At 40.0% G+C, this 21,850-nt stretch overlaps 1 protein-coding gene across 6 annotated transcripts in view; it reads left to right on the forward strand.

Moving 5' to 3' along the window:
• Nucleotides 1–2,568: 2,568 nt before the first annotated feature.
• Nucleotides 2,569–21,850, forward strand: part of UNC79 (unc-79 subunit of NALCN channel complex) — a 105,929-nt gene continuing 86,647 nt past the window's right edge. For 5 of the 6 annotated variants that reach the window (XM_088058197.1, XM_088058199.1, XM_088058200.1 and 2 more), the window contains exons 1-6: nucleotides 2,569–2,690; nucleotides 7,912–8,032; nucleotides 13,545–13,849; nucleotides 17,217–17,387; nucleotides 20,271–20,363; nucleotides 21,655–21,710. In XM_088058197.1, coding sequence (XP_087914323.1) covers nucleotides 2,669–2,690; nucleotides 7,912–8,032; nucleotides 13,545–13,849; nucleotides 17,217–17,387; nucleotides 20,271–20,363; nucleotides 21,655–21,710 — 768 coding nt within the window. In that variant the 5' untranslated portion in view covers nucleotides 2,569–2,668. The remainder of the gene's footprint in view (nucleotides 2,691–7,911; nucleotides 8,033–13,544; nucleotides 13,850–17,216; nucleotides 17,388–20,270; nucleotides 20,364–21,654; nucleotides 21,711–21,850) is intronic. The other variant, XM_088058201.1, reaches the window with a different exon arrangement.

Raw genomic sequence — 21,850 nt, forward strand, 5'->3', positions numbered from 1 at the left:
ACTTCAATTTATGAACAGTTTGATAAATTTTCTGTACATGATTCAAGGTAGGAGGGCTTAGGATTTGTATTTTTGAAAACGGATTACCTCTATTTGCTAGAGAAATTGCTTAGAGAAGTTTGTGGGCTTGCAGATATTTGAAACCTGACTGGACATGGCCCTGAGCAATTTGCTCTGTCTGACCTTGCTTTGAGCAGGGAAGTTAGAATAGACAAACTCTTTCAAACCTCAAAGACTCCATGATTCTGTGAAATTTCCACTCATGAACTCAGAAAGTAGCATTTATTCTTTCATCAGTTGGTAAGTAAATTTTCCACTCCCCATTCATTTAATGTTAAAAATATATTCTTTCAATAATGATTTGTGTGCTTTAACATGCCTGCAGCTTTTATGTATTCTCTTATCTCAATGTGTACAGAGGCAAAAACCGTATGGACATAAACCTTGGCTGCTTAGAACAGTTTCCAGTGGAGCACTGTATCCATTTTGTTAAGCGTATTCATGAAGATCTTGCTGAGAAATTATGACTTTGGTTCAGCCAAGAGAAATTAATTTTCAGAGAACCACATTTCTATATTTGCTCCTTAATGACATTTGTTCACAATTTAAAGTGTGAGTCTCTATACTTGAATTAACAAACTAGGCAACTATTAAATTGAGTGAACAACAGATTACTTGTGTAGGATTTATTTAGGGCTTAGACATTGTTTAGACAATGCAGAAGGACTCATAAGCAATAAATTGTTTACCATGCACCTGAACTACATGCTGTACTATGTGGGACTTTGTTCAGTAAATGCAGGCATAGCTGCAATTTTCAGGCACTTAAACCAAAAAAGAAATTTTACATGAGAAATGGAATGAATATTTTCCCAGTCTACTCCTGTTTTATCAACCTGAGTGTTTTTAATAAGCTCACCACTCTGGTATGTGAACACTTGGTATATTTTAAAGATACTTATGGAAGCTCAGTTCCCCTCAGTGCAGAGTTCCCTATTGTTCTGTAATGAGCAATAAAGCAGTTCAGATTGATTTGTTGCATCAACAGACAGAAATTCAAAGATGAAACCTGTCTTCAATATCTTATTTTAATGAAGTCTGAAAGCCATTTGTCTGTATTTTCGTCACTTATGCTCCGTGTTGTGAGACATAGGGTTGGGAGAAGCAGGTTTGTAGCATCACATGATCTCTCTGGGCACTTCACTAAATAAAGCTTCTAATAAAAGAAAAAAATGTAGATATTTACTCTCTAATATTTGAATCTAAAAGAGAAAGCAGTGGTATAAGTTGGCTTTACTCTGTCTTTGGGGCTCACAAGCAGCAGGGAGTGTGGAAAGAACTATGGCCTCCAGTAAGAGCTCTGTTTTGTACCTAATTAAGTGGTGTTGAAGAAACATTGCCCATGCAGTATTTTTAGAAAATTGCTTTCAGAAAAAAAGCTCACCAGTTAAATGCCAGTGAACAGCATCTGCCTCTTCATTGTCGTTCATGGCACCGAACACATATTGTCCCCAAATCAAGGCAGCAGTAATTTGGAGACACCGCCTTGTACGATGAATAACAAAACATACCTATTTTCCTCCACCTCCACAGCACAGTTCTCTTTGGCTGCCACAGGCCTACTTATATTACACAGCCCAGCATTTTGAGGAGAGTATGTTGCAATGGATTTTTTTTTGTGTGTAAACATTAAGACTCCCATGCCCTGGCTGATGAAATACTGCTGCTTCCACATAACTTTTTCAGAGGTGCAAGGATCTGAAAAACTGGTAGGGAAAGTTTCAGAAAAGAAACTGATAGCTAACCGTTCATTTCTGAGACCGGGTAAGGTCAAGTCAGGACACTGGAGAAGCTGACAGGACGCACAGCAGTGAAATAATTTCTCTTGGAGCAAATGAGTTTTATTGTTATTGCTGTACTCCTACCACAATCGGATAAAGGTCTTTTCATTCTACCTTCCTCCTGCGGCAGTCACCACGGCTGGCATCTGGTGATGGAGAGGGACACAGCCGGGGCTGCGCACAGCCCTTGTCTCCTCGGGGAAGCCATGGCGCTCCCGAGGCGCTTGGTGCGCTATGGAAACAGGTGGGGAAGGTGGGGCCAGAGGCACCTGCCTGCCCGGGCTACACAGCTGGAGCCCAGGGGTCGAGGACAGAAGTACGCAAGGGAACAAGGGTCCTTGTTCCGTGTCAAGGATCACACGGAGCCCACAGCACAGCTCCTGGCAGTGCCGCCACCGCTGTCCTCGCTCAGTGCAGCTCCCGCGGGGCCTGGCGAGGGCACCGCCAGCCCCTCCGCAGCCCCGGGTGCACCGCCGACGCTTATCAAGATCTTCCGGCTCGACGACTTCCAGCTCGACGCTGTGACAAGTTTGGCGGGGCCACAGGACCGCCCCGGGATCCCCTTCCCATCACATCCCGTCGCATCCCAAGTCTCATGTCCCCCGTCCCACCTCCCACCCCGTCCCTCCCGAGGATGCTGTTTGCCGCGGCCGCCAGGCGCGCTGCCCCTTTAAGCGCGCTCCCGCCCGGTCCCGCCCGCCCGCCGTTCCCCGGCCCGCAGCCCTGCGGCACCGGCAGCGGCACCGGCTCGGCCACCCCCGCCGGCTGCTCCATCGCGGCCGGGGGCCGGCGTTCCGCGGCGCCCAGGGGCAGAGCGGGGTGGCAGCATGTCCACCAAGGCGGAGCAGTGTGAGTGGGGCCGGGCGGGCGGCGGGCCGGGGTCTGTCCGAGGGGAGGGGAGCGGGGCCGGGGATGCCGTCCCGCCGATGGCGGTGCCCCACCGCCGCCCGGCGCCCGGCGGGGCGGCGCTGCCCGGGCTCCCGGCGCGGTCTGCGGCGGCCGCGAGCGGGCGGTGCAGGGGGAGGGGGCTGCCGGCGTTCTGGCTCTTTCTGCCGGAGCCGGTGCCGGTGGCCGCAGCCCCCCGGAGCCCCTGGCTGTCCGGGCGGCCCGCTCGGGGCGGCGGCGTGTTTGTGCAAAGGCAGCGCCGGGGAGCCGACGGGGGAAATGAGGGATCGGGGGTGAGAGTTAATATTGAGACTGCCGGCTTCGCCCCCCGCCCCACAGCGGGAGCGGTCCAGCCTGCCCCGTGTGCCGGCGCTGCGCCCGGTTCCAGAGGATGCGGCCACCTGCGAGAGCAGAGGTGACGCACGCGTTGCCACCTTGCAGGTTGTCTTGCAGTGACATGGAGCGACAAGAGTCGTGCTGTCGTTCTTGCCCGGGCCGCTCACCTTTCGGGTGAATGTAGGCTGGGTGTTTGTGTCCTGCCGACAGGCCGCCTGCCACAGTGCCCGATCCCAGTAGGATTACCCCAGGCGCTGGCATCCCCCTGCCAGCGTGCCTCTGCCTGGTCACTGGTGTTCGAACCACCATGTTGGCTAGATCTGATCAGAGCACTATTAGATGACATGGTGGTTGGGGTACCTGCATCTGGGCCGTGGAAGTGTTCCCCACTGTTGTTGCTCGTGACAACTGGTGTGTCTGCAAGAGCCCTGATGGGATGCTGAGAAGAAAATACTGGGGTAGTCGAGCTTCTCACCCAAGTCAAAGCTACTTTCTTGCCTGATACAGTGTCACAGTTATGAATAGGCAGGCTGTGACCAGGAGGTTGGATTGATGTTTGGCTTGATGACGTGATGTGATTTGACACTTCACATGCTGAGACTTGCTCTCTTCTTCCTCCAGGTCACTGAGAAGCATCATTGTGTTTATATATGCGTATGCTGAATTGATCTAACAAAAATTACCTGTATTTTTTTCCTTTAGGGTTTACTGCTTATTTACAGTGGTGGATGATTTTGCTTTAAAAACATTATGCAGATGTTAATTCATTGCTGTAAAGGTGCAGTTCTAGCCTCATAAATAGAGACACAATGTTCTGACTGTGCAGAAGCTCTGAACTGTGCAATGTTTGGATCTGTACTGTTCTGTTGTTGCTGCCTTCCCCACCTTCTACCTGAGTTCTGTAGTTGTTTCTTCTCTTGTGTGATACTTATGCATTAATTACACTTCCTTCACACTGCCATGCGGAAGAAATTCTGCTACTTTTTGTCCCAGCACTGGCTATGGCATTTTCTTCCTTTTCTATTCTGCCTTCTCTGTTCCTCCATTCCTAATGTTTTTGGTCTGCTCTGTTTGAGCTTCTCTTTCATATTTTATCCTTGGCTGTTTTTGCTTTTCATCCCTTTGTACTTTTCAAGACACTGCATCTAGGCCTACCATACCCCTATTTCTCTCTATTTTAAGATTTACTTAGAGTCCAGATTTCAGGTCTTTCTACCTTCTAATGTTCCTTTTCATTATACTCCAGGAAGAGTAGTTGGTTAATGGACATATCCTGTGTGTTCTAACCTGCTGAATATATTTTTTTACCAAGGCTATTTCCCTGCCTAGTTCTTGTGGCATTACCAATTGTCTTTGTCTCTACATAACTTCAAGATTCCCTCACCAGCAATTTTTGAGTAATGGACTCTGACAAGGATGTGTTGGTGTGCATACATCACTACCAGTCAAACTTTCAAACCCCAGCTGTTGCTGTTGTTGCTTCTGCCCTCACTGAGTGACAGGCAAGAACCAGAATGTCTTGGGAAGGACTCAAGTTACAAGTCATAATGAATCTCAGTTTACCAAGAACATCAGTGAAACACTACGACTGAGGAATCACACTGATTGGAACAGAAGATGTGCTGGTCTAAACATGAATCCCACAGCTCTTGGGCAGGTTCTATGAACCACAGGTAAAATGGTATCAGTCTGGGAAGTTGACTGGAGAAGCTTCTCTTTTTTGTGACAACACACATCTTGTATTGCATACCAGATATATCAACAGTGACTTTCACCATTTGACTCTTTGCAGCATGCCTGAGGTGTTCTGTGGTATTCAAAGAAAATGAATTATTTTTCACCTTAAAAAGCAGTATTTGGTGTTTAGTTGTGGTAAGTAATGTCCTGGGAATGCCTGGTGCCTGCTCTGTTCCCCTCCAGGACAGTGGAGCAACCAAGGCCGTCTTTGAGGACTCCTAATGGTTTCACTCTCAGTTCAGTCAATGCTTACATGAGGGTTGAGAAGTTTAGTGAGGTCTGTGTAGATGCTAGAGAGATACCTATTTGTTTTTTGTGGTAACCTTATGACAGTGGCCAAGTACTTTCACAAGTATATCACTTTTTAAAATGTGTCACTGGGTACTCAGAAACTCAGAAAATTTGGTCATTCACACACTTGCTGTAACTTGAAAGCAGGCAAAGTTTTTGTTCTGAGGCTTTCCTTCAGAAGTTTGTGTTCTGGGAGGCTGTGCTGAAATGGACAGAGTTTTGGGAAACAGAACTGAGAAGTGAGGCTGAAACCTATAGCCTAAAGCTAATGTTTATATTTGGGCTTTATAAATCAGTTTTCTCTTTTGATATTTGGCCTGATACAATTGCACAACAATACCAATTAATACAAATAAATGGATTTCCATCTTTATTTTTTAAAAAAAGTAGTTCAAGTGATTCTAGATACCCTATGCCCTTTATTGAAAGCTAGTAACTGGAGGGAGGCACACAGCTCTCTGAAATACATCTAGATCTGAATTCTTTAATAATCTTTGGTGTTGTGTTAGTCCATTTAATTTACAGATGTCTGACAGCAAACCATGGCAGCCACAGTAATCTGTGCACCTTGCTGTGAATTGTTCTTAGTTGGGTACTGTCTTCTTTAGTCTGTGTCCCTTACAAATACACTTGGTTTCATACTTTGTTTTTCCCTGACCAGAGAAAGTAACATCACCAAATGCATTTATGAAGTCATTGCTTTCTTAATCTAGAAACTAAACTAGGTTAGTTTTTATGACAGTTGAAAGAAATGTCTCTGATGAGACAGCCTGCGAATCTGGGACTAAAACTGAGATTAGTGGGCAGAAAGAATGAGGTGTGAGGTAAGAACGGGGGGACAGTCTTGGACTGCTCAAGTCAACCTCTGTAATGTGGAGTGAAACACATCCTGCCCAGATGTTCCTATGCCAGTGGTTTGAAGGCTGTACAGGAAGCCACTTATGGCTGCTCTCATACAGGATAACCTCCTGCAAAGCACAGTTCATGTGCCACAGGCCTATGTGGTAGCCTGAAAGGCTCTGATCTTGCTCCCACTTATCCTGAGGCGATCTGAGTCAGTATGATGAAACTTCTGTTTTCAATTGTTTGAAGGGGAGGGAAAAAATCATGATTGGTTTTTAGTTACTCATTAATGTCACCTTAAAATAAATTTGTGAAGTAAAAGACTTATGCTTGCTGGTTTCACATAGACTCCAGTCCTTCAGTCACATGATGGGCTTTCTCCTTGTGATGAAGCCAGGTAATAGCATGAGGGAGACTTTTGTCTGTAGAAGCTTCACTTGCTGCAGGAATTGGGGAGTGCTGTCCTTACAGCAGGAAATGAGTTAAAGAATTATCTTGGTTGGCTGCTGCAAGATTTCTTACATTCCTGCATTCAAGAAAACAGTATTCTTCATTTGATGATTATTTGAGTGTTCCTTATTTTATGGATAATTGACTTGAAATTGTCAAACCTCATTTATTGTGTGGCTGACCACTCAGGGAATCTTTTGTTTTCTGGATGTAAAAGTCCAGTGTGTACTGTTAACTATGCTGGCAAAATGTCTCTCAGTATCTCAAGCTGAGCCTCCAACAGTATTTGCAGACGCTTTGCTTTTGCTGTCTGTCCATCAGTCTTTTTCTGCCATATGGATACAATGTCACCCCTTTTTATTCAACTTGCCAGTAGCACAGAAAAACATCAGAAAATTCATGAACTGTCTCTCAGGTAGTTAGTACCTTTCTGTTCAGTGGAGGACTTAATGGTATTAATTCCTTAATAAATGCCATTTGACCATGAGAATAAAACAAAGTATTGCTTGTTTAGGGACCATGATTTATCTTCCACACTGATGGAGCCCTGTGCGGGAGCAAAGTATGTCTTGTTCTAGTGGAAGACTATTATAATCCATATGCTTAAGGGCTGAAAGAATTCAGAAGCATCTCCCCTTTTAACTGCCTGTTACAGTCTTGGTGCACTTTTAACATGATGAAGATTCCCAGGCAGCTGTGCTTTCCTGAGGCTGGGTCTGCAGTGCAGCACAGCTGAGCAGCCCTCTGCCCCAGCCAATGCACTCTCTCAGCAGAGGTGATTAATCTGAGTGGAGCAACAAGAGTTGTGTGTGTAGGTGTCTCTACATGAGACTGTCTTGTGCTGTATAGGCAATGTAAGGCAAAGCAACTTGGGCGGGTAATTACTTTTTTCCCAACACTGAACAAAGATTCCTATTAGAAAATAAACCCACTGTTACTTGCAATGCAACCAAAATTGGTTTCAGTGAAGGTGTACACCTCCTACTCCTCTTTGAAATCCCCTTATCTGCTTTATCACACTTCCTAAGACAAATAAACAGCAGATACTTCACTCTTTTAATATCTTTTTGAATCTTTACTTCATTGCATAAAGTAAATGTATGGCCTGCAGTAAATCACATAAGGTCTCTCTGTCTTAGCTTATATCTCTGCTTTGGCTGTAGAAATACTTATCTGTCTCACATGAACCTCCTGTGATCCAATGAGTCATTCATTATAAATGAATCTTGAGATGCTTGGAGACATGGAAGAAATGCAGAGTGGTAATAATATATATTTTTTAATTTGCTAGCACTAAGTTTGCCTAATACAGATGCAGAAATTCACTTCCATGTGTTCTCCCTGGCACTCTTTTGCAATTTTTTCAGCCAGAACAGAAGGAACAGAGAGATTTTTCTGTTTGTTGAGTTTAACACTTAAATTAAAAAACAAAAAGAAAGAGAAATGGAAGAAACAGACATGACTCTGTCAAAGTCTGCAAAAAACCTAAATGAAAACTTTTGTGTTTGTTTTTTTGTCTTTTATGTAGTTGCTTCCAAAATCCGTTACCTTCAAGAGTACCACAACCGGGTTCTCCACAACATATACCCTGTGCCCTCTGGAACTGACATTGCAAATACTCTGAAATACTTTTCTCAGACATTACTGAGGTAAGTTTTGACCTATGCTCTTGAAGAAAAAAGAGCTAAAGAATTGGAGGGGATTTTGATTGGCTTTGAATTGGTTGCCAGATTTAATGGGTCAATGGTCAGCCAAAAAGAGTCAGAGCATAATTTAAGAAAAACATGGTATGAACGAACCTCTTCAGTGGCTGTTGCCCAATTTGCCCAGTTAAGCCCCCTTATTGAGTGGCTGATTCTAGAATAAACTTGCTTGATTATGCATTTGCTTGGCCCTTCTAGGACTTAGCTGAACGCACAAACATGCTGAACTTGTGAAGAGAGGAGTTGGTGACCTATAGATTTTTAGTTGTCTATAATCATGACCTTGGTGCCTCAGAATCCCAGAGTGACGAGCCAGATGAGCCAGCAGAACTGGGTTCTTACTGTTGCATAGTTCAGCTGTTCTGGGTTCTGGTTCAGTCCCTGAGAACAACAGGAGTAGACATGAAGTTTGTATCCAGACAGATCTGGATTTGGATGGCAACAACACATCAGGATTGTCCTGATCCGACGTTTTTGACTTAGTTTAATGTTTAGTAATAATGTATAGTGCTAAATACCACATGAATACAGAACACATTATGAATAGGAAATAGTACTTCCTGTCTTCCTAAAAAAAAAAAATCAGAAAAAAATGTGAGACTTTATTAGGAATAATGTGCATTCCACAGTGCTGCCTAGTGGATTCGTATTTACAAATTGTTTTTAAAGTGGCTTTTTACCATGAAGAGGAGATTTTTATCTGCTGGTTTTGTCTGCCACTAGTTTTCACATCTAGAAAAATGCAGTTCAAATTGCATTTCTCTGCATAGCTTCCTGATTTTTACCTGGAAAGACTGTCCCTGCTGTCAGAAGGTAGTTTGGAAATCAAGTTATTTACCTTATTTGAGGAGGAAACATTAACAAAATACAATTTATCCATATGTTTGTAGATATACTCCTATGATGTATACAAGTTGAGAAGCAAGAATTTAAACTTGAGAAAGTGGGAACAGTTCATTCTAACATTCAAAGAGCCTGGGATACATCAAAATTTTCTTGACCCTGTTTATAAGGAGAGATACATAGACAGAAATAATTTTTAGTGGAACACCTGTTCAAAGCAAACTTGAAACCTCCTGTTTACTTTTGAAAATTTCAAGACCAGAAGTGTTTGTTTCCCTCCTCATTTAGACTGTTGAAGAAACTTAGAGCCAGTACGACTACAGCCTACAACCAGTAGGACTTTTTGTTTGGAGGTTAATAAATTCAATTTTGTCTCATTGTATTGAGCAGTGGGAAAATATGTTCTAAGTGTCACTAAAGATACTTCTGAAATGTTTCTCTGTTCCCACATCAGGCTGTTATGATGGACGATTTGTACAACACACACTTAAATTGCATTAAAGTAAGATTATTTATGACAAGACATTGCTTTTGTTTAAATACTGTGAGCTTTTAAGCTGTTCAAGCAAGAAAGTTGGATTTGATTCTGAACATTTTCTCTTTTAGCTGTAACTACCAACTGCTGTAATGAGATATGTTTCTTTTTGGTCAGAAGTTCACTGGGTCAGGATAGATTTAGAATGTGTTGCTTAAAGAAAGCATCTTTACACCACTCTGTGGTCTTCTTTCTAAACAGTATAGTTGACCTGTCCTGTTGATAAATTCTTCACAGTCCAGGACCGGTGATGTTCCTGGGCTTACTGAAAAAGCTTTGCACTTAGCAGCCATGAGAGCAGATCAGAAATTAGGGCAGCAATTGCACAATCGAGCAACTCCATTTGTTTTATTTCATGTTCAGAATGGGACTGAACCAAAATCCTCTTGTTGATAATGCTGAACCCCATGGAGGCAGAAGTGGTGCTTATATCTCATACACAGATCTACACAAATGGCTTTGTCCTTCATGATCTGGGATCTGATAGGCCTCAGAACTAAAAGGGTATGAGAAATTAATGCTAAGGCTTGGACCTAAATTTCAGCGGACTGAGTTCTGATACTCAGCAAGGTCAAATTCAAGTTCTAAACCCCTGTAACTGGGGAGTTTGAACTTTGGGTCAAAGGCTGAGTGCTATGGTTGAACCAGTGTAAGTTTATACACTTGCTAATACTAAGAAAGAAGATGGATAAAAAAGCAAAACAACACACCCTGTATTTAGTGTGGCAGATGGAAAGAAGGAAACTCCCACCCACTGTGTGCAGATCTCTGCAAGATTTACCCTAAAACTAAACAGACTGGTTAAGAACCTTTCTGAAGAGCGTGTTCAAAAATTTCTTTGAATATTTTGCATGCTGAGTCTCCTTTCTGCCTCCTACACTGAGACTCCATTGTACAAGGGTGAACATCAGTTATAGAAGTACATGGTGGAGAATAATCTTTCTAGCTTAACACAGAGCATATGCAATGAATTTGGGCTGTTAGGGACAAACAATTCTTGATGAACATGTGTAGTCATAGAAATAATGAAGGAACAGTCAGAGAAATTCCACATAATGATTGGGTTTTACAGAAGTAGATTTTGCTGTTTATTACGCTTTTACCTTTCCATGTTATGCTAAGATGCACAAGAGATTAATTTGCTCCTTTGCTCTGTATGCAGCCTCCATAAATTACAAGCTCAGGGGTGGGGGGAACAGATGTGGAATGATTGAAAAAATAAATTCCTTATTTCTATAACAAACATCACATAAAATCACCATACACAATGCATAGCACATTGATTCATTTAGTTCTTCTTTAATTTTCTCTTTGGGAAAAGCATCTCTTTACATTACAGCATGAATTTGTTTCATGCCCTTCTCATTTTCAGTGATTTCTCCCTCATTTGAGGAATGATATAAGGCTTAATAAACATCTTGCAGAAAAGCTTTTTCTTTCACATTTTCCTGAAGAAAATTCTCCATATGTATTTCTAAGTAAAATACTTTATGTGAGGCATAGTTGTAAATGCCTTGGTGGCTAATTAATGGTCAAGCTTGTTTTGCTGCCTTGGTGAGATGTAATTTCACTTGTAGGCATTTTAGGGAACCCTTCCAAGAAGGCAGTAATTTTGGGATAGATTTGCAGCAAAGATATACACATCTTGAAACAAGCCTTGGTAGGTTTTCCCCTTGTTGCAGAGCAAGTTCAGTATGGAGTAAGTTCAGTGTGGAGTTATGATTTGCAGATACTCCAAATTCTCAATACTTGGTTTGAGTTGAACCAGAAGCAAATTGCAGTCATTGTATCTTGGTCTTAAGGGACTTCCTAGATTTTCAGTTTAGACTCCTCTGCTTATTGCCTTTAAAAAGTAAAAGTCAGGCAAAAGCCTGGACATGAAATTTTGCGGGTTTTTTATTTGTTTTTTAATAAATTTGGTGTGTTTTCAGCTGGAGTTTAGATCTAATCTTATTACTGTTAAACAAAAGGATGCCCTGATCAAGATACAATAGGTGTGCTTTGGCATCTAATCCAGAGATGGGCCTGTAGCTCAGCATAAAAAGAAAGGATTAATATCCTTTCTGGAAATAAGTGCAGTTGGAGCGATGTTTTGGCAAGTAAAAAGATGAATAATTGGTATTATCTGTTGGTAGACAAGAAAAGAATATAGTGTAGTGCCTTCATATCTCTAAACATAAGCTGAAAAATATGGCAAATGAACATCAAACAAATTAAAAGGAATCAGCACTCTGATAATTTCTTTTTAAAGTCATACTAGATCTTAGGTGATGTTCTGATACAATTTGATAAACACTACTGTGACAGTGATCATGTTTTTATTTACTGGACATTGGGTAACAGAAACAAAAATAATCTGCCAAATATGTGTGGCACAATAAAAAAAAAAGAAAAAAAAAGTAGTTTTGTAAGACAGACTGTGTCTGTCATCTCTGACTGCAAGGGTGATGTAATAGTAGTCAAGTAGCCATGTGATAGTAGCCACTTGGCAAAGAACTGTTTTTGTAAAAGTGTTTTATATATATGGCAAATGAATGACACCTTCTCTTATAAGCACCTTAGCAAGAGTTTGCGTTACTTGTGTAAATTGTTGAATTGACTTGGAGGTAAGATTTGCTGAGGTGATTATATGGTAGGGATTTCTGTACTGTTAAAAGAGAGGAGAGGTTTCCAGAAGTGCTCTCTGTTGATATAATTCTGCTTTACATGAGTCAGTGGAAATCTTAGTGCTACTGACATGTTTTTTATAAGTTTTAACACTGACTGTGGGAACAGAGTTAAACCAACAGCAACTGCTTTTGGAAATCCCAATGACTGAGAGGTGCAAAAAGGTGCTTTATAAAGGAAAAAAAAAAAGCATTGTGTGTGGGTTAATATATTTAAAAGGTATATTATATTTTATAGGCACATATGGAGATTATGAACTAACCCTATAATTGCTTGATAACTAAAATATAACCCTGCTTAAGTGACAATTTATTTCTATTTAAAATAGTTGGGTTTATTTTTAAAATAAATTAGATTACCATGTTTACAACCATGTTTGCAACATTTTAAAAACTACATAACAAGCTGGTTGGTTGACGTATAGCCTCTATTTTGATTCCCACTAAATTCTTTTTATTTTTTGAAATTATCTCTCCTTTAGTTTATAGTGGGTTTTGTTGAATAATAACGTAAGTAACAGCAGGAGTGTATGGTAACACACTGTCTGATCTGCAGTTACATAATTGGTTTTGCTTGCTTAGCCCTTAGATTTTTGAAGGTAACTATTTACCCAAGGAGTGTTTGTATTCATAAAGCAAAATGTTTCCTCCCTAAACATGGGCAAAATTAAAAACACACATAAACAACCATTATCATTAGCTCACAAACATATGCTAAAGACCATCTACTATATATTATTTTATGACTTTTCCAAATGTAGTTTAGTTAACATTTTAGAAATATTATATTATTTCTAAATCCATGTGCCTGTTTAAACTTCATTATCTCAAATGATACTGAGTGAGTGGTCATGAAACAGTATCATAAAATACATACAGACATTATTTTAATGCAATAAACATGTGATTTTTAAGGCTATCTTAACAAACACACATGTTTATTCTTTGCTAAAACATGTTTCTGCAAGTGCCACACCTATATTTTGCATGTTTTCAGTCAGTTGGCTCAAAAGATTATAGGGGGGAAAATATAAATCTCTTAAAATCCTCAGATTCTCAGAGCAAAATACCAGCCTGTTTTGACACAGCTAAACACTTTTAATTCTTAGAATGTTTCTTAACTGTGAAACATGGGTAGGGCACTGAAACATGCATTTTTATATTTTTGCTCCTTATGAACCAGATAACACATGAGATGCAATGAAATTTTCCTAGATGCCAATTTTTAATTCTCTTATCTCGAAGCATGGAAGTAAATGGTTGCTAGATTTGTAGACATGCTGGTTTCGTTAGTGATTGCATCTTATGTGGGATATATCTGGTCTTTTATTATTTGTTTTATAGTGTCATTTCAATGTAATGTGCTGTTCTTTGTGTCTTTGTTGTCTCTTTTTTTTCTTTGTCCCCCCAACAGCATTTTGTCCCGCACAGGGAAGAAGGAGAATCAAGATGCCTCCAATTTGACAGTGCCCATGACCATGTGTCTTTTTCCTGTGCCATTCCCACTCACCCCATCTCTAAGACCACAGGTCAGTTCCATCAACCCTACTGTTACTCGCTCCCTCCTTTACAGCGTCCTGCGAGATGCTCCATCTGAACGTGGCCAGCAAAGTCGTGATGCTCAGTTATCAGACTACCCATCTTTGGACTATCAAGGACTTTACGTGACACTGGTGACACTACTGGATCTAGTTCCCTTGCTACAACATGGGCAACATGGTAAGCAGGCCCTTGAATGATTCCAGTGCTGTGAATCCCATGAGTGATGCATATATCCAGTAGAAGAGATGGGCCTAAACTGACCTGGATCTGGATTTCAAATCTCCTGGGATGCATTTATATCCAAGTGTTCTGTTTGACTTTCTTAAATAAAGGATGCTTTTTTTGCTAAATGTGGATTTGGGTTTGAATTCTGATTGTCTGATTTTTAGTGATGTACTGGTGGTATGTAACTAAAATACAATGGTATAAAAAATTAGACAGATGGGTGTAAAAATACCCAGATTTTTAACTTGAATCTGCTGGGATAACTTGAGACTGTCTATTTGGGGTGGATCTCTTAAAAATGCATAAAGAGCTTGCAAATGTGTATCTGGCCTATAACAAATACACAGATTGAGTGTTCTGGTGAGGGTCCATCTCTGCATAGAATACAGAATATATCTAATTGGAGAAAAAAATCATTGTAATTGTGCTTTGAAATGGCTTTGAAATACTCCTGTGTAAAAAAAATAGCAGCATCTCTGTCTTAGAGAAAAGCAGTATTGTCTTATGTTTTAAGTTAGCTGCAAGTGGCTGTGTTGTGTTTGTATTATTTTCCTCAAATTCTGCTCTGCATTTGTCTGGCTTGTTAATCTGTTGGCCTTTCCATACTGGGATTCAGTAGCCCAGTATTCTCCCTATGCATTAGCCAATATTAATTTCCACTGTGGTATCACGATGTATTCCTTATATAGGTCAGTATAGGGAGATGGTTGTCTGTCTGATAACGCTGCTGAACTCGGGAGAAAAGTTGTTTCTGTTAAGTGCTGAATTCCCTTTGAGCTGGCAGTAGTATGTCTGAATCCAAGACTGCTGCACTAGGAGATGGTATGATCTTGCAAAAAAAGCTGGGCCCATAGCAAGATATAGACTTGTTGACTTAACTTCATTCCTTAGAAATGGTGGAGTTAATTGTCAAAAAAGTCTTTTCCTAAATAGATAACATGGTGATAATTACCAATCAGTGGAGACTTGTAAAGGACAAATAGCATGGGGCAAACATGCATTTTTTAAATAGCAACACAGTGGCTCTCCTTGTGTGGTTAATCCCATTTTTGTTGCTGTGTCATTGTGCATCCTCACAGGCAATCCTGGGAAATGGTACCCACTTGAGTAAGGAAAACACTTAAGGAGTAATTACCAGTGGCTTGGCAGCTGGAAGGGTGTACCAGTGGGAAATCTTACAAGAGTCTGTGCTGGGTCTAGTGTTACTAAATATTTTAATTTTTTTACTTAAGTGATAGAATTTGGATTTACAAGTGTTACAAGATGGTTGCTAGCATGTGCTTTATGTGAAAGGTATGCAGCTCAAGTAATTGTGGCGAGTTGCATTCTGTTCTGAGGAATCACCAAGGGAGAAATGTAAAATACTATGCTTAAGAGAAAAATTAAAGGAAATAGAGGCAATACTAGCTTGGAAGCTGTACTGCAGAGAGCTCTGTGTGTTAACAGTAGATCAGAGAAGACCATAAGTCACTAACAATAAATATTATTCTAGCAGTGTGCAAACATTTTTTTTTATGTATGAGACACCTGAAGCATTATGTTTAATATTCTAACAGCCCTAGCAAAGCCTCAGCTGGAGTAAAATTTTCAGATTTGTCCATCTAGCTTCAAGAAAAACATGTGCCATTTGTCCAGAGTCCAGGAAAAAAACAAGAATTATATGAGATCTAGAAAATGTGAACAATGAGAGAAAACCAGAAAAAAATTGGTTTATGTAGCTTAGAGAAAAATGGGAGATGTGATTATCATATGAAAATAAGTAAAGATTGCTGTGAGGAGAAATAAAATAAACCAATCTATTTGTGGTTATAGTTGATCAGGATGAGAAGTTATACACTTAAATAGCAGCAGTGGATTTTTTTTAAATTAAAAAATAATTATATGATAAAGATGATTAAGCATTGGGATGAATTGACAGGAGAGGAGTGAACTGTCTTGCAAGTTTTATGAACATTTTAGATAAATATGTGCCAGGAATAATTTGGTTGACTCATGCCTGGGGCAAGGGGAGCTCGCTATTTTGTGTGGTTTTGAATGGTTTTGTGTGCGGAGAATTTAAATTTGCGATACAACTTGTTATTTATTTCTTCCTCAGCGTAGTAACTGATAAAAAGAAAGATATTTTTTTTTATCAGAACAATCCATGTTGTTTGGGTAAGTACAGCTGCTGTGCAAGGCAATCCTTGCACAACGAGCTTTGGCCTGATCAGGTTGTAAAAGACTGTGTTTAGCTGGTGAGTGTGTATTGCAAGAGAGAAGCACTCTGTAGCATTGAGGGTCTGGTTACTCTTGCATAGAAGACTGGCCAGAACCACTGAAATGGAGTGCCAGTTTTAATTTTTGCTGTGTCCCAGGATGTTTAGAGCTACAGATCTCTCTGTGCTTTGCAGAGACAGTTTCGAGTCACATCAGTTGTGCAGGTGAGACTGAAGGCCTGTGTGGCATACTTAAGGCTGTAATGCACTTAAGGAATAATTAACAAATGCAGGAGGAAGGCCTTCTGATGTCTTTGGATTATTGTACAAGTTCATACTCAGGATTCATTGAATGCTGCAACCTTCCTCAGAGGGTTATGGACACCACTTTCTCAGTTGGGAGAGAGTATTAAGATTATTCCACGGTGCCCAGATACACAATGCTTTCCCTTTGGATCTTAAAATGTTGCACAGTTATTAAGTATCCTTTCCAAAGAGTTACAATATGATTTATTTATATAGGTATAGAAAATCTTGATAAATACTATCCTTTTAAGCTCTGGCCACTTCTGGCCACAATGGTTTCCCTGGAAATCAAGATCTGTAGTTTAATCACATGTGGTTTGAAAAATACAGTGACTTTTCCTGTAGTCAGTATATATGAGGTACTTTGCAGAACTCTTGAGGGTAATTAAGATAAAATTCTTATATTAATATGACTGATAAAGACTAGAATGCTTTTTGCAAAACCTGGCCTTCAATACAATGTGCATTTCAAATTCTGATTCTAGTAACATCTCTGCTTAAATTCAAGCCATTCTACATAAATCACTATATGATTAAAATCAGTATTGATTTTAATTGATTATTTTATAGGCTGTAGCTTTCATATTCCCCCCCCCGCCCCAGACTCTTTGGAGTAGTGTTTCCTGTTTCCCTCTAGGAGGGACTTAAAAATTGAGGGTAAACTGACTTGTCTGCAGTGATTATCTTCCCAAATTACTTTGAGAGGAAAGCTGGAATTTAAATATAATTTATTTTTTAGTTTTGTAAACAAGAAAGTATATAGTCATAATTACGTTTTCATTGTAATGATTCTGTATTTCTTTCATTTTATTCAACAGATCTTGGGCAATCAATTTTTTACACTACTACATGCTTACTCCCTTTTCTCAGTGATGATATTTTGAGTACTTTACCCTATACAATGATTTCAACATTAGCTACCTTTCCTCCATTTCTGCACAAGGATATCATAGAGTATCTCAGCACATCTTTTCTGCCTATGGCTATATGTAAGTAGAACTCATTCTAGCATTGTTTTCTTGGCATGTAATAGTATCAGATTGTACAAGTCAAAATTTAGTCTGTCATGGAATTGTAATGGAACATCAATCTACTTACATAAAATAATTTCATGTGATTATTTTTCAAAGGGAAATAGCTCTATAATTTTTGTTTATTTATTATGCTGTGGTTTTGTGTGAATTCTTCCTTCATTTAAAGTATGATGTTTATTTAAGAAATCACTGTTTTCAGACTCACAGAACTTTCAGTGCCCGCAGTGGGAGTTTTGAATACAAAATCAATGGGCAAACTGCTCCTGAAATAATAACTGCAATAGCAACATGCATGTTTTTGCATCTGGACTATATCTGGATGTACAAATATGATTTTTCTCAATGTGACATTGTTGTGGTAAATTTCTGATTTTCTCCCTCTCTGTCTTCTTGGCACTTCCTCTCTAAGTTCTGCGCTAAATAGCTGTGCCTGGGATGCCTCCTGTCCCTAAGAATTAGGTCTGAATCTGATGGTCCCTGCTTTTTTTCCTCTTTTTACTTCCCCTCCGAGAAGATATCACATGATTACTTAACTTCATAGTCCTGCACAGTGTGGATCTTGAGGTGTGTTTTGAATGTTGTCCATGTACCTGACAAAAAGCTTGATAGGACTTCAGCAGTAATGAGAAATATAACCATTTTCTGCAGAGAGAATTATTTGGGTCAGTATTAGGTCAGTTTTAACCAACAAGCCTTTTACTGTGTGTGACCAAACGCTGGAACAGTTTGCCAGAGCAGTTGCAGATTCTCCATCCTAGCAGATGCTCGAAACACAAATTGCCCTGGGTACCTGCTCTAGTTATCTTCCTTTGAGCAGAGGGATTGGCCCAGATGATCACTAGAGGTCCCTTTTAACATCTACCATTCTGTGATTTTGTGAGAATGTCTCCTCCTTACCTCTATATTCCTGATCTTTGTGGAAAAACATGATCAACTTTTGTACAGAGATCAAGAGTGATGTCATTAAAGCCTGCAGGAGATGCTGAAAGAAGCATAGTCCAGTGTTTTGAGATTAATATCTAATGCAAATTTATCACCTGTATTTTCTAATTTGACCAGTCATTGATCTTGGAAAAGTCCTCTAGCTCTCTTGGACCTTGGTTTTCCCATGTAAAGTATTAATTTTTAATACATTGTAATGAGGTTTTCTCTATTAACTTTGACATGTCTAATGACAGTGTGCAAATCAAAATTGCTAAGATATATTTCGTATGTATGTGCAATAGGTACTCTTTGGGTTAGGAGCAGAATGTTGCATTAAACAACTTCTTTTCCCACTGCTGTAACCTGTTAAAGAACAGCTGAGGGTGGTGACTTATGCTGTCTGTCCTTGGATCTATAGAATTATACCTCAGAATAGCTGGTTGAGTCAAATCCTTGGTTTACTTAAATAGATGCTGTTCCCCAACTGCCCTTGCCAAGGATTGCATCCTTGCGTTTGCATTTGTCATGCTGGCTTTCTTCACTATCAGTTTCGGTGAGATCCCTGTATGAAACCAGTCTGGTGCTTTTCAAATTTACTAATCTAGTACTGTGTCCTACTTTTTTGCTGATGGCTGTGTTTAATTGCCCAGTTAGAGCTGCCAAGTATTTTTCAATTTAAATCCATAAAAATACACCTTTCTGTAATAATTTGGGGCATATATTTGTGTGGATAATATTCAAAAATAAATGAATGAAGTGCAGTGAAGAGAGCCATAGTAATGTTGGGTCATGTGGAGAACAGGGAGAAATTCTCCATTTTCTCTTCCCTCCTTTGTTTCTATTTGAGTATTCTTTTAATTAGTCTCCTTGTCTTTCTCTGCTGGGAATTATATGCTTCTTTGGAAGGCAAGTGCAGAACCTTTCCTTCCCTTAGTGTTTAGTTCTCATTCAAACCAAAAGGGAGGATGCAAGAGATTGTCTAAGCAGTTGGAGAGCCAGATGGGAGGGATGAAAACAGCTCACTGAGCTTGGAGCTGCAGTTCCGTGCTTCTATCCCAAATGCTTGGTATTTGGGTCCTGGCAGCCAGGCTTGGGCAAGTGCTGTGAGGGTGGAAAGATACTTGTGACATCTCTGTGTAGGAGCTTGCCTTCAAAGCCATGTTGCCATATAAAAGTTCTGCAGGGTTTTTCCAAATATATACCACTTAATAGTAACCCACTTCATGGGAGACCGGGAGGAACTGCAGCCACTTTCTGTGTGAGGTAAAAGATACTCAGTGCTGCTGTTCATCATTTTCTCAGCACAGTTCACATAACAATGGGACTGATGTTTCTGGTATGTAGCTGTAACTTGAGCTCTTAGCAGATGCTCCCTGAGAAGAAATCTGTGCCGTACCCCAGCAGCTATCACCAACCCCAACCCTTCCTGGGCACGCCTCAACAGCAGGCTTTCCATTTGTTCTTGGCTCCTTACCCTCCACTTCCTCATTACCCTTCCTACAATCTGAGGCCTGCATGCACTTGGCTGTACAAGTGATGCTGTTTTGACCGGTCTGTGGGTTCTGAAGGAGAGAACTTGAGAAGGCAACTGGTTGATGCAGTTTTAGGGATGAAGTCACGCTGATCTGGGAAATCAGGTGTGTGCTCTGTGGATCAATACCTAGCCATCTTTCTCTTCCACCAGAAAAGGTGTTTCACCCCCCAATACAGTGTTTCTAGTTTTTTAGATTTTTTTTCATTTCTGTTTCTTGGATGTTGTTTTTTTTTTGTTGTTGTTGTTTTTTTTTTGTTTTTGTTTTCATGACATGGCACCTTAGGGATTTTATCTGCATGAGTTGAAATCAGTTACATGCTATTGTCACTTGATTTTCCTATTATAATAGAAAATTTATTTATTTTTTCCTCTCTTTTAAGTGGGATCTTCAAAACGAGAAGGTGTTCCAGCTCATGTCAATCTGTCTGCATCATCAATGCTGATGATTGCAATGCAGTACACATCAAACCCAGGTATGTGTGAACATGCAACATAGTATCATTCATTCTGAAACCATCAGTCAGGAAGTATTGTCAAATGCAATCAGAAGAGTTTTCATTATGGGACAAAACTGTGTCATTATCCAGCACAGGATGAAAAATTATTTACTGTAGTCAAAACTGAGATTTCTGAACATCATGCCAGAAATAATCATTATGTAGATAAGAGATCTCTTTGTGATGAAGAAATGTGATTTGGCCCAGGATTGGAGACTCTGATCTACTCATATTTGACTTGAGAATATAGTGTTGATATATATAATTTGGTGTTGGAGAGAAATACCATTTACCTTGTCTACAGAAATTCATAGTAACTGTCTTATATTATGATTCAAATATTACTGAATTCACAAGTAGTACTATCCTTCTAAAGAAGACAGGTAATGCTGGCTGCAGGCTTAATGGAAATATAATGAAGTTAAATGCAGTTATGAGTATCTAACAACAGTGATGCAGGCCCTGTTAAACCATTGGGACCACATAACCAAATCAAAACAATATTTAACCCCAGTGAGCTCTTACACTGCATGATTGTCAACTGTCAACTATCTCCTGTCTTATGTGGATGGGTAGATGGTGTGTGTGTGTTTGGAGGAACCCCACACTGCCTTGTGTGAGGAGTGTCACATAATCCTAACACGCCTCACACGGGTAAATAAAAGCAGAACACCATTTTTAAAAGCTGCTTGCAGATGTCAGGTTTTTTCATTAAACGTTCTGTCTTTGTTTTTTGTGATTTCTGTGTTCAGACCATCAGAGAAAAATGTTGCCCTGTGGTTTTTGGGAGTCAAACATGTAAAGTAGTTCACTTGGCTCTCATGTTTGTTTGATACAGAGTGGCTCCTATAGCCTTTGGTATATATGGGAATAATATATTGTTACATGTGACTTCTGTTGCTGCCTCAGAATGAATGACAAGATTCCCATTTACATTGTGACAGAGGGACAAAGTTTTTGTGAATCAGCAGGTATTTTTCAACTACATGTGTTTGAAAATGATTTCCACTGCTGTGCAAAAAGCTGTACCCTCATAGTAGTCATCTTCCTGCATTTCTTGCCAGAAAGAAGTTACTAATATTCAGTTTCTTATATTTTGTGATGACTTTCAGAGCACTGATTCTTTAGCAAGCCCTTTAAAATAAAAAATACTTGAATGAGGCATAGCGTTTTGGATGGACAAACAAAGCCAATCGGCTGATTACATCACTTCTGTAACCTGAGCTTCCATGTCCGTATTAAGTCTATACTGTCTTTTCTCTCTCAGTGTATCACTGCCAATTGTTGGAATGCCTCATGAAATATAAGCAAGAAGTATGGAAAGTAAGTTTATGGTCATATATACTTTGTGGAAGTGACTGTGCATGGGTAGTAATAAAAACCAGATGGCTTGAAAATTGAACTGACTGTATGCCAAGAAGTTGTAAATGATCTTTATATCCAATCCTCCTTCTGGATTACGG

The sequence above is a fragment of the Pseudopodoces humilis genome, chromosome 7 (genome assembly GCF_049639895.1).
Source record: "Pseudopodoces humilis isolate 2021_Gansu_Grassland_sample_001 chromosome 7, ASM4963989v1, whole genome shotgun sequence".
NCBI lineage: Eukaryota > Metazoa > Chordata > Aves > Passeriformes > Paridae > Pseudopodoces > Pseudopodoces humilis.